The sequence below is a fragment of the Heteronotia binoei genome, chromosome 3 (assembly GCF_032191835.1).
Source record: "Heteronotia binoei isolate CCM8104 ecotype False Entrance Well chromosome 3, APGP_CSIRO_Hbin_v1, whole genome shotgun sequence".
Classification (NCBI taxonomy): Eukaryota; Metazoa; Chordata; class Lepidosauria; order Squamata; family Gekkonidae; genus Heteronotia; species Heteronotia binoei.
Window position 1 is genome coordinate 93775153 of NC_083225.1, and position 12855 is coordinate 93788007.

The 12855-nt window shown below is 42.7% G+C and overlaps 1 protein-coding gene across 1 annotated transcript in view; it reads left to right on the forward strand.

The window, feature by feature from the left end:
* Positions 1-6951, forward strand: part of RIPK4 (receptor interacting serine/threonine kinase 4) — a 43734-nt gene extending 36783 nt beyond the window's left edge. Inside the window, exons 5-8 of the mRNA XM_060234226.1 lie at positions 900-1058; positions 2175-2278; positions 2423-2678; positions 3749-6951. Of these exons, the coding sequence (XP_060090209.1) occupies positions 900-1058; positions 2175-2278; positions 2423-2678; positions 3749-4926 (1697 nt within the window). The 3' untranslated portion in view covers positions 4927-6951. The remainder of the gene's footprint in view (positions 1-899; positions 1059-2174; positions 2279-2422; positions 2679-3748) is intronic.
* The last annotated feature ends 5904 nt before the right edge of the window (positions 6952-12855 follow it).

The window sequence follows — 12855 nt, forward strand, 5'->3', positions numbered from 1 at the left end:
TTGAAATCTATGGTGTGCTGCCATCAAAGAACAAATGGACTGCAGAAACTGATGCAGAGTTTGATAAAGTAAGATGACATGCACAAGTCACATGTCTTCTGGCATCACCAGTAGCCTCTGGGTCAGTGGCCAGTAATGGATCCTGAGTATGGTAACGCATCCACAGGGAAAATGTAATAGGATACATCTCTGCTGCAAGGAGGGATGAAACGGGAAGATGAGGCAATATTCTTTGTTACCACTAAAGCTGGTTATCAAAAGTCTTGTTAATATTTATTCATTATTACTAATTTTCACTAATGTTGAATGCTGGTGAATTTATGTCCACTTTACAATCACTGATTCTTGTGTCACACTTAAATAGCATATTGTTCTCTCTTGTATCTTTGAAGTATATCTACTCAGCCTCTTGTCTAAGCAAGCAGTTTAAGAAAATTAGAGTGTCCTATCTCCATCCTTCTGTAAAAGATGAATGTATTATTCTCAAAATGCAATGAATAGTTTATTAAGGGCCAAACCAGGTGTGTTATTTGGATTTCAAAGTGATATGGGGCCCCAATTCAGGTTGTAACCAGGTGGAAAGGGATTCCACCCTTCCTCCCTGTGCCCCTGCATTTATGTTTGCTCTAGGAGAAACACCATATTTGCAGATTAACAAAATTGTGTCAGGTGATGGAAAGTTAAACATAGTCCTTCTTTACATCATGATCCTGATCCAAACTGCATTCCTGCACTGCACTGAAGGGGAAACCTACTCTGGCCCTAGAGCTCCTGGTATTGCATGTTATTTGTTTCTGAGAGGGCTAAAGTGTAGAGGAGCTGTGGAGAGAGGAACCATAATGGAGAAGAGCAGATGGCTTGTGCATGAGAGAATTCTAACTTGAACTTTTTCTTTGCAGAAGACAATAACATTCTACATATTATGGTGAAAGTAGTTAATGGTCACCGTCCAGAACTGCCAGCTCTCCCCAAATCCAGACCTCATGCATGTAATAATTTGATCAAACTGATGCAGAAGTGCTGGCAGGATGACCCTAGCAAGAGACCAACATTTCAAGGTAAACTTTTTCCAGATCCAAATAGTTGGTAATGTAGTGAGTCAGTTCACTGTTTAAGGCTATATTAATCTCTTATGGTACTCCACCAAAGTCTTGTAAATTGATTTATGCAGAGCACACTAATCCACTGTTGTGTTCAGGCAATGGAGTGGGGCACTTCCTTGCTACAGGGAAGGCATCAGAAAAGAACGTGTCTGATCATGATTGGGTGTTGATAGATATTAAAGACTACAGATCCAGCTTAACTCCCCAAACTGTTTCCTCGGGTGAATTTACTAATCCATGTGTCCTAGGTGTGCTGGATTTAATGCAAGGCAAAACATTAGATGCCTTGTTTCTTTTGTGTCCTCAGTGTCATGAATTCACTCACACCACTTGTACTGTAAGTTGCTCAGCATTTTACAGCTTGTTAACAGCTATGCATATTAAAGACTCTTAAAACTAGCATAGTGTAGAATATGCAGTAGAAAATGCAGTCTATGCATCTAGATTTCCTGAGAACATTAGCTTTCATTTTGTTTATTTTAATACAAATGTTAAATCTGTCAGCTTCTTCTAAAAATAAACCAAAAAGACTGGTGGTGAAGGAATTCCAGTCCTGGCAGGGAGGAGACACTCTCCCCACTCCCCATTCAGTACACCTACTGATCTTCCCACTTCCCTAGTTCCTTGTGACTGAATTTGCAAAAGGCTACGTATCCTGTTCAGTTGTGCAACTGGCATACTTCTACTTCACTAGGTTTTATGGTTACATAATATGATATCTACTGTACAGAATTTCTCCACAGATATGACTACTTGCATAGAGGAAGTGAAGAATATTTGGGGAACAGATGGGAGGAGGAGGAGTGCTGTTGTACCTCATGTTTTGCATTTTGATCAAGGACATGTATCTGCCACTTGAAATTAAGCAGTGTTAAGCAGAGGAGTGGTTGACCCTACTTCCAAGCAGGAGGCAGAGTTTGCAGTACATTTCTCCAAATACAGAGCAACTAATCTTTTATCTAGAGTCATGTAAGACTCTGTTGAAAAGGAAATTTTATTGGATGGCAGCTGTTCACAGCTACTGCAGCCATGCATCTTTTGTAACCATCTCTTTATTTATGTTTCTTTAAGAAATCACTTCTGAGACAGAAGATCTTTATGAAAAACCAGAACATGAAAATAAGGAGATTATAGTTGAGGAAGATACAAAGAATACTCAGGAGTTGTACGCTAAGGTATACATTTGAACAGTATATGAAATAAAAAAGGGAACTTGCCTTTCTCCTGACCAACAATTGAAAAGCCAATGTTGGGCTCTTCCTAAAATGTGAATGTTTCTTCCCCCCCTCCCCCCCAATCTCTTCTCCCACCACTTTCAGAAGATGTCTGTGTTATGCCAGCTAAAGCAAGAGTCTGATCCCACATCAGCTAAGGATTTTAGTCTGTCAGAGTTGTTGTCCCAGCTGGATTCAGGAATTTCACAGACCGAAGAGCCTGAAGAGCTCAGCCGCAGTGCTTCTGAATCCAGACTTGCTTCCAGTGACAAGAGGCTTTCCGGGGTATCTTCTGTGGACTCAGCATTTTCTTCACGAGGTTCCCTGTCACTGTCATTTGAGAGAGAGAATTCTGGAAGTGGTAAGTATTTTATGATTGGGCAAGGCAAGGCTTGGAAGATGGCTTTTCCCCAGCCCAAAATACAAGTGTGTCTTCTTGTCTTATATTCAAACACATTTTGCTATGAATGGATCTGGACAACCATTTTGAGAAAGTGAGCGGAAGTAACTAAGCTGATACAGAGGACTTGGTGGTGGTGGTGGGGGCTGATGACAAGTTGCAAACATGCCAGCGAGTTCATCCAGATGCATGTCAGTCACTGCTCATCACCTCTTTAGAGGCAGCTCATGTTTCAGAGGCTTAACAGCAGCCGGTGAGCCAGGATCTTGACTGAGTTTCATAGTCTCAAAATGGCTCTCTGATTGCATTCTTTTAATTTGTCTGTCCAATTGATAGTGAACTTGTTGAACACCATTATTCTAAAACTAGGTGCCTGAGAATGGGTTCATATGTTCCAAAATTTTGAATAACATGAAATAGTTTTTTATGTAGTACATCTTAGCCATGTGCCAGGGTGCACTACTCCATAGGATGTTTGTGTGGCCTAGGCCATAGCTGCATTTCTCAGGACCTTTCATGGTCACAAACACATTTGCAGGAAGAAGTTCTGAACTGTCTCTGTGGAGTGCCTGATCATGTTGCACTGCTCTTGTGAATGTCATTTGGGTCATGTCACACGGGTGAACACCTGACTATGTGAATTGATCCTTAAGTGTTTACATCTAGTTAGGACTTGGATATTTATTTAACAGGGTGTGTTCAAAGACTCCCACAAGATGCTAGACACACATTTGCTGCTGGTTTTTCCTTTGAAATTAAATAGGACTTAAGTGCTCAAAGTACTGTCATTAAAAGCCTACTAGTCTAGATTTGTATGTGCCTACATGTACTAATTCAGTGCATGTGATCCCAGTAAATCAAATGAAAGCTATGCATCATAGAAGCTGATACACTGGTTGCCCACAGCATGAATATAACAATCCAGATGGGGTATGCTGACACCTGTACTTACACAGATTTACATTTCTGGATTTCTGGAAGTATGGAAACTGATTATAATGAAATGTTGGTGTTACTTTTTGTTTCTCCAGATATTGGCACAACTGATATCCAGAAGAGAAAGCTGACAGAGGCTATCATATCTGGGGACACAGGCAAATTGATGAAGATCCTTCAACCTCAGGATGTTGATCTTGTTTTAGATGGGAACTCTAGCCTTCTGCATTTGGCAGTTGAGTCAGGCCAGGAAGAATGTGTCAAGTGGCTTCTCCTGTATAATGCAAACCCCAATCTGACCAACAAGAGAGGCTCTACTCCCCTCCATGTAGCTATAGAGAGAAAGAATAAAAGCATTGTGGAGCTGCTTCTGGCAAGGAAGATTAATGTGAATGCAAAAGATGAGGACCAGTGGACAGCCCTTCACTTTGCTGCCCAGAATGGTGATGAGTTTAGCACAAGAATGCTGCTTGAGAAGAATTGCTTGCTGAATGAAGTAGACTTTGAAGGGAGAGCTCCTATCCACATTGCCTGCCAGCATGGCCAAGAGAACATAGTGCGCATCTTCCTGAGAAGAGGGGTTAACATAGATATGAAAGGAAAGGATGACTGGATGCCTCTGCATTATGCTGCCTGGCAGGGTCACCTACCCATTGTAAAACTTCTGGCCAAGCAGTCAGGTGTAAACGTGAATGCACAGACAGTGGATGGAAGAACCCCATTGCACCTGGCAGCTCAGAGAGGGCATTACAGAGTAGCCCGTATACTTGTAGAGCTGCAGTCTGGAGTCAACATAAGAAATATGTATCTTCACACTGCTCTCCACATAGCTGCTGAAACTGGCCACACCAGTACTTCCAGGCTGCTTCTCAACCGGGGAGCGGATGTCGAAGCAGTAACAGCAGAAGGGTTCACTGTGCTCCACCTGGCAGCTCGCAATGGCCACCTGTCCACTGTCAAGCTCCTGACTGAGGAAGGTGCTGATATCCTGGCTAGAGGCCCTTTGAACAGGACGGCACTCCATCTTGCTGCTGAAAATGGACACTATGAAGTTGTAGAGGAACTTGTCAGTCCAGAAAATATAAATGACCCTGATGAGGAAGGGTTGGTGGCTTTGCATTTTGCAGCAAAGGGTGGACACACACATGCAGTTGAGGTTCTCTTAAAGCATGGAGCCCTTACCAATGCACAAAACCTTGCATTTCAGACCCCATTGCAGCTGGCTAAGCAGAGTGGGCACGGTCCTGTTATCATGCTTCTCAGTGAGACATAAGTGAATAGATGCTGCTTGCTTAGGGTTAATCTTTCCAATGAGACTTTGGAGGCCTACTTTTGGGGAGGGTCTACTCGGACTATGACCGTGGTACATGTCTCTGCTTAACATTTGTGGGTGAATCTGAATTCTAGCCAAGCAGAAGCTACCTGTTGATGTAGCAATGCAGTCAAATGAACTGAGTGAGAATGGGAGCAGGAGCCAGCAAAATCATGAGTACAGTCTGCCACTTTTCGAGAACACAGAGCTGAGCAAGCCATATATAAAGATACTGTACTTCAGCAAAGAAGGGCTTGACTCACTCTGTGGTGTGAGGGACATCTTTTAATACAGTTAAGCAGGTGCTTGTCTTTTTTACTGTGTAGAGTCCATTATCTAATATTTCAATTTTTTTACATTCATACAAATAATAGGAGGGACATAATGTCATTCTAAAATATTTTTTGAAATAATTTGTTTGCATATTTTAATTATGCAAAAGTCTATCTGAAAATTTGCATTGATGCATGAAAAGTAGTTTTAATTGGTTCTTCATAGAATCATAGAGTTGGAAGGTATCACCAGGGTCTTCTAGTCCAGCCCCCTGCACAGTGCAAGAAATTCACAAATACTTCCCCCTAAATTCATAGGATCTGCATTGCTGTCAGATGGCCATCCAGCCTCTGGTTTAAAAACCTCCAAGGAAGGAGAGCCCACCATCTCCAGAGGAAGCCTGTTCCACCGAGGCACTGCTCTGTCAGGAAGTTTTTCCTAATATTGAGCCAGAAATTCTTTTGATTTAATTTCAACCCATTGGTTCTGGTCCTACCTTCTGGGGCTACAGAAAACAATTCTGCACCATCCTCTATATGATAGCCTTTCAAGTACTTGAAGATGGTGATCATATCACCTCTCAGCTGCCTCCTCTCCAGGCTAAACATGCCCAGCTCCTTCAGCCTTTCTTTGTAGGACTTGTTTCCAGACCCCTCACCATCTTTGTTGCTCTCCTCTTGAAATATCAGTTTCCAAAACTCAAGATTGTTTGGGTGGTGGTGGTTGGGGGGAAAGAATGTGTAAAATACTGATTTTAATGCTTCACATGTCTTTGTTCTCAGATGGTCACAGTTTTCCATGGTTGTCATTTGCTAGTGCTTGCAATAAGAACCATAAGACCCTAATGCTAACTAAAGTTGGTGACACATAGGAATTCATTTCTGAAATACAGTACTAGCTTTTGTCTATATGGGATGTACATCAGGATGAGCACTGTCAACACTGGAAACAAGGGCCAGAAGGAAACTTGGAGCCCACAAAAGCAGGTGCAGACCCCAGTGTGGCACTCTCCCACTCTTAATGGTTCTTGGTCTTTATGCTGCTTCATTAGTTTTTCAGGGTCCTCAGTCTTTTAGCTGATGCTGAAGTCCAGTGGGCTGATGCTACTAAAAAATTAAGCAGTTTAAGACCTATAAAAAACGTTCAGTTGTTCCCCTCCCCTCCAGGTATGGATAGTATCATTGATAGCTGTCTCTGTGTTAATGTGAATGGAAGAAAATGTAAGAAGGGGTGCCTGGTAATTGTTGCCTAATATTGAATCAGACCATTGGTCTATGAAGGTCAATGCTGTCTACTCTTGACTGGCAGCAGCTCTCCAAGGGTTCAGGTTGAGATCTTGTACTGCACCTCCTACCTGATCTTTCTGACTGGAGATGTGGGGGATTGAATCTGGGATGCTCTGCAACTGAGCTATGGCCCCTCCCCATGAGGAAAACAGCATTCAAAAAGTATAACAGACTAGAAACTTAAAAGCAGTTTAAATAGTGTAGATTACAGAACCACGTGTACAGTAGTCTTCTGAATGAATTAACTGTGTTGACAGACTAATAAAAATATACTGTGTATATAGTATTTCAGTCCATTGTACATGGTTTTTCTAAAACAGAAAATTGAGACTCTTCAGATTCGGGTATGTTTTAATACACCTTTTAAATGTTTGTTTTCAAAGTTTGAATATGATCTGTTTTATCAATAAAAGTTTGTTCTACTTAACTTGTCAGATGACATTTGATACATACTGAACATAATTATATTTAAGAAGCAAATGCACAATGTTTTTCATTTGCATGCATGCATGTCCCTATTTGTGATAAGTCTCCATTTTATCTGAAAATATCCTCATTTTACAGTGCTGGAAATGAAACCCACTGAATCCTTCAGCAAACAAATACTAAGTTTCATTAGAGATTACAATGATGGTCATCCTTGTCTCTCAAAAATGGTCCCTTGTGTAGTCCAGGCAAACTTCTGTTATATGGGAGGTTAGCAGAAGAATAAACACTTTCCCCTTAAAAATTCAGGTCAGTCTCTTGATAGGCAAACACATGGATGCAACTTTTATTTTATACTGACAGATCAAGAATATTAGCTATATCATAAAGAAGAAGGTGGTAATTCCAAAAAATGAAACTATAGCTGGTATATAAACTTTTACCTACTTTGGCATCTGTTAAGCTTGACATTTTAATTGAGTATTGTGGAGAGGTGCCATGCTGCTAGTCTTGGAGGATAAAATTTCTTTTGAATATATTTTTGAGGCTGTTTTTCACAATTGCATGCAGGAGATCCATATAAGTAAGCACTTCCATACCATAATCACATACCACCATGAAACATTTTATCATGAGTTCCTGCTCAGTACTCCTCACTGTTGTCTCCAGTGCGCCAGTTACTGTGAAAGGCTACATGGATTGGCACCAGGAATTCACCATGATTTCAAGTTCTAGGGCAGGTAAAATTCCTGAGCATTTTGCTCCAGCCATCTGGTTAATACTATGTCACCAGCTGCCTAGACAGGTTCTACGAGGGTGTTGCTATTTCAGTGTTTGCTGGTATGTGTTGGTAGCAAATGCTTTGGCACACATATCATTAATGGAACAGTGATTCACTGGGAGGAGAGAGTTCAGCATGGAACTGTCTTGTACCCAAAGGTCTTTATCGTTTTTCTTCTAACTGGATGAAATAATGGTTTATACTTGGCAAATCTAAAATGACATTAAAATGAGAGAGATTGCAGGCACTTATGGAGATAGGTTACAACTGATGACAAATAATGAAATTCAGCAGAGTTTTTTTTTTTTTTTTTAAGATTGTCCAGATGGAGGTCAATGCAATGCACGTATGAGAGCAGGAATCCTATCATTTTAACAATGAAAAGATTGTTGAGGGAGATAGAGTTGTCAATCCCCAAGTGAGGGCAGGGGATCCCCTGGTTTGGAGGCCCTCTCCCTGCTTCAGAGTCATCAGAAAGTGTGTGTGTGGGGGGGGAGGGAAATGTCTGCTGGGTACTCCATTATTCCCTATGGAGATCAATTCCCATGGGGTATAATGCATACGTAATTGATCCATTGATATCTGGGTCTCTAGGTGGGCTATTTTTGAGGTAGAGGCACCAAATTTTTAGCATAGCATCCAGCACCTCTCCTAAAAATACCCTCCAAGTTTAAAAAAGATTGGATTAGGGGGTCCAATTCCATGACCCCCAAAAGAAGGTGCCCCATTCTTCATTATGTCCAATGGAGGGAAGACATTTAAAGGGTGTGCAGTCCCAGAACTCCCTTTGGAGTTCAATTATGCTTGTTAAGCTTGCTCCACCCTCCCCAAAGTCTCCCGGCTCCACCCCCAAAGTCCCCAAGTATTTCTTGAAATGGACCTGGCAACCCTAGAGGGAGAATTCCTGATTTCATGTTTTCTCAACTTGATAGAAGTTTTATAAGAGAAATTGTTTCTAGTGCCCTGAGTGCATCAAACTTAGGGGAAGGGGGGAGTTTATTTGAAGAAAGGTCCTGGGAAGCTGAGCTCTGTAAAGCAACCTTGTCCTCAGTATGAGAAGGCAGTCCTGGAAATGAAAGTAGATTTCTAGAAGAGATCACTGGTAACTGAAAGGGTTGACAAGCCCCAGTTGGGGGCAGGGGATCCCCCGGGTTGGAGCCCCTCTCCCTGCTTTAGGGTTATTGGAAAGTGGGAGAGGAGAATGTCTGCTGGATACTCCAGGACACTAATTCCCATAAAGTATCTGGGGCTTGCGGGGGCGGGGGGGGGGCTGTTGTTTGAGGTAGAAGCATCAAATTTTCAGCATAGCTTCTAGTGTGTCTCCTCAAAATGCCCCCCTCCTACAAGTTTCAAAAAGATTGGACCAAAGGGTCCAATTCTGCAAGCTCCCAAATTAGGTGCCCCCATCCTCCATTATTTTCAATGCAGGGAAGGCATTTAAAAGGAGCATGGGCCCTTTAAATGTGATGGCCAGAACTCCCTTTGGAGTTCAATCGTGCTTGTCACAACCTTGCTCTTGGTCCACCCCCAAAGTCTCCTGGCTCCGTCCTCAAAGTCCCCAGATATTTCCTGAGTTGGACTTGAGTCGGCAAACCTATCTCAGAAGCTGTGCGAGTCTTGTTTTTCTGGTAAACCTGTCATGCAGAATCAAGATTTTGCAACAGAAGGTTTATGAATGAAAGGCTTGAGATTTGCCTGCAGCAATGTAAGCAATAAATCAACATTCTTTTCTGTTGCCACAGAGGAACCTGAGCATGTTCAAACAGCAGACCTGTTCATTTGTTCTGGGGCCTGTAGGAACAAAGCTCAAAGGTTCTCCATTAACAGAGCACTTTAATAAAACTGTCAACTGAATACAGCATATGATACAAAAGCTTAGTAGTACTTCAGGGACCACATTGTTGATTGAAGACAAATGTCTCAGCTGCAGAAAGGGAAGGGTCAGAAAGGGGAGTGCCAATGGGACTTCCTTTAGCACCCTGTTTGTTTCTGCAAGAGGTGTCAGCCAAGTTCGCTGTTTAAGTCTGCAATTCTGTTTCATTTAGGCAGAAAGTTTCTCAGCCACTCCTTTTCATACAGCGGTCTCATAGAATAGAAGTAAATAGTCCCCTACTGCCAATCTTGCCCTTGTTTGGTGATAGGTTTAGAAATCTGAGTATTCTAGGTTCTGTGGATATATTTATAGTGTTTTACACTTTGTGCATATATTTATTTCATAATGCTGTTTTCGCTCCAGATATGAAGTTTTAGACATTCCTTGTGGATGCATAGACTATAGTTATGCCTATTCACACCAATATCTTTTGTGTGTGTGTTTGCCGGGGGTGGGGAATCTTGAAGCACTTTTGTGGAATTTAGAAGTATATGGAATAGAGCAAAGTTTGGAAACAGCCTCCTTACTTTTCCTTCCCACCTCTTTGCCTTCCCCATCTGACTGTCAGAATCACCAGGCCAAATTCATGATCGTTCTGGTAGTGTAAAATGGCTGAGAGGAGGGGTAGCTGTTCAGGAAAAATCTGTCCACTGATGCTAACTACGGACATTGCCTGAGGTATTCCCAATGTTTCAGGAGCTATTTTTACCCTTCCTCATAGTTCAGGCCCGTGTAGAAGGTTCTTTACCTCCCCTCTAGGTAAAGCGTAGATGACTGGGGAAGGCAGTGGCAAACCACCCCGTAAAAGTCTGCCAACAAAACATCCTAATGTGATGTCACCCTATGGGTCAGTAATGAGCCAGTGCTTGCACAGGGTACTACCTTTACCTTTTAACTAGTCGACTATGTCTCTAGGTGGGTGAAGAGGGCTGAGTGGTGCCTTTGAATGTAAATATAGTTCCTTTGATGTCCTCTGGAAAAGATGCATGCAGACTTCCCAAACTATCTGCAATGCAAAAATGAGATGATTACTTTTTATTAAGTGTTAGGTTAGGTGGTGAAGCACTTTCCCTGTTGGACTTTCATAATATCTCCAATATAGGCTCCAAATTTTTGTTTAATATCTTCTGCTGCACAAAAGAGAGAATGCTATCATTCTCTGTCCAAGTGGCTGCTTGTAGGGTTGCACAGGAGATTCTCTGGTTTGGATGCCCTCCCCCCAGTTCACAGTTATCAGAAAGCGGGGTGGGGGGAGTTGAATGTCCACTGGCTACTCTGTTGCACCCTATGGAAACTGGTTCCCATAGGGTGTAATAGAGAATCGATCAATGGGTATCTGGGGCTTTGGGGAGGCTGTTTTTTTGAGGTAGAGGCACAAACATTTCAGCATAGCATCTGGTGCCTCAGCTCAAAACCCCAAGTTTCAAAAAGATTGGACCAGGGGGTCCAATTCTATGAGCCCCTCTAGAATGTGCCCCCTCCTCCATTACTTCCAGTGAAGGGGAAGTATTTAAAACAAGCACAGCCCCTTTAAATATGATGGCCAGAACTGCCTTTGGAATTCAATTATGCTTGTCACAACCTTGGCTCCACCTCCAAAGTCCCCAGATATTTCTTGACTTGGACCTGGCAACCCTAGCTTGGAGTGTCAAATCTGCAGAGGGTGATGATGTGTGAGAACAGGTATAGTTTGTACCCATTTTTATCATGGCCTGGCTACAGGACACACTACAGAAACTTTTATAGCTAGGGTTGCAAGATCTGTGTTGGAAAATACTGGTAGACTTTAGGGGTAGATCCAGGAGAGGGTGGAGTGAGGCAAGGCGTCTCAGTATAGCACAATGCCATAGAGTCCACCCTTCAAAGCAATAATTTTCTCCAGGGGCACTCATCTCTGCCTGCTGGAGATCAATTGTAAAAGCAGTAGATCTCCTGGCCTCACCTTCTTGAGCTAACACTGGGACTCACCAGAGTGAGCTATAGAGGTACCATCAGGGCTTTTTTTGGTAGGAAAAAACCCAGTGAGAACTCATTTGCATATTAAGCCGCTCCCCCTGATGTTTAGCACAGGGCTTTTTGTAGAAAATCCCAGCAGGAACTCATTTGCATATTAGGCCACACACCCCTGACACTAAGCCAGCTGGAGCTGCATTCCTGTGCGCTCCTGATCAAATAAAGCCCTGGGTACCATTGATACAGCTTATACATCTCTGGATGGTATGGAAGGAGGGCACTTAGGGGAGCAGCATAGTTTATGCTAGCCATGCAAAGGCACAATCAGTTGTCATTTGTTTGGTTGTAACTTCTCTAGAAGAACATGGCTGTTTCTACCTGGATTATTGTCCCCAGGTTTGATGCCATTGGGAAGCAATTTTCTCCCCCATGCCATTACTGTGTTTTTGTGCAACCACACCTCCCAGCATATCCCCAGCTTTCCTCCAAACCTTTAGAAACCTGCTTTACTATGAAGTCTTGAGAAGGCTGTAGCAAAGTCTGGAGGGCTGCTGTGTGGGTCAGATAGGGTTGTCAAGTCCAGTTTAAGAACTATCTGGGGACTTTGGGGGTGGAGCCAATATCAAGGCTGTGACAAGCATAATTGAACTCTAAAGGGAGTTCTGGCCATCACATTTAAAGGGACGGCACACCTTTTCAATGCCTTCCTTCCATAGGAAATAAGGGATAGGGGCACCTTCTTTTGGGGCTCATAGAATTGGACCCCCTGGTCCAATCTTTTTGAAACTTGGGGGGGGGGGTATTTTGGGGAGAAGCACTAGATGCTATACTGAAAATGTGGTGCCTCTACCCCAAACAACAGCCCCCTTAGAGCCCCAGATACCCGCGGATCAATTCTCCATTATTTTCTATGGGGATAAATCTCCATAGGGAATAATAAGAGTTCTCAGCAGACATTTCCCTCCCCTCCCCCCGCTTTCTGACAACCCTGAAGCGGGGGGAGGGCCTCCAAACCGGGGGATCCCCTGCCCCCACCTGGGGATTGGCAATTGTAGGGTTAGAAAGTTTGCATTTTCCTGTCCGCAGGGCAGCCATTTTCCCTGCCCCTGTACCTGTGGTGGCCATTTCCATGTTTTTTTTCTTTTTAATTGGCAATTAAATATAATTATAATAATATGCCTATCAGATTCTTTGAATTCTCAGTAAGCCTCCAGCCCATTTATTGTAGAGATAAAAGGGGAAAGGCAAATCTCTACAAGGAAAGGGGCTAGATTTTTTTTTAAAAATGAAAGCTGATA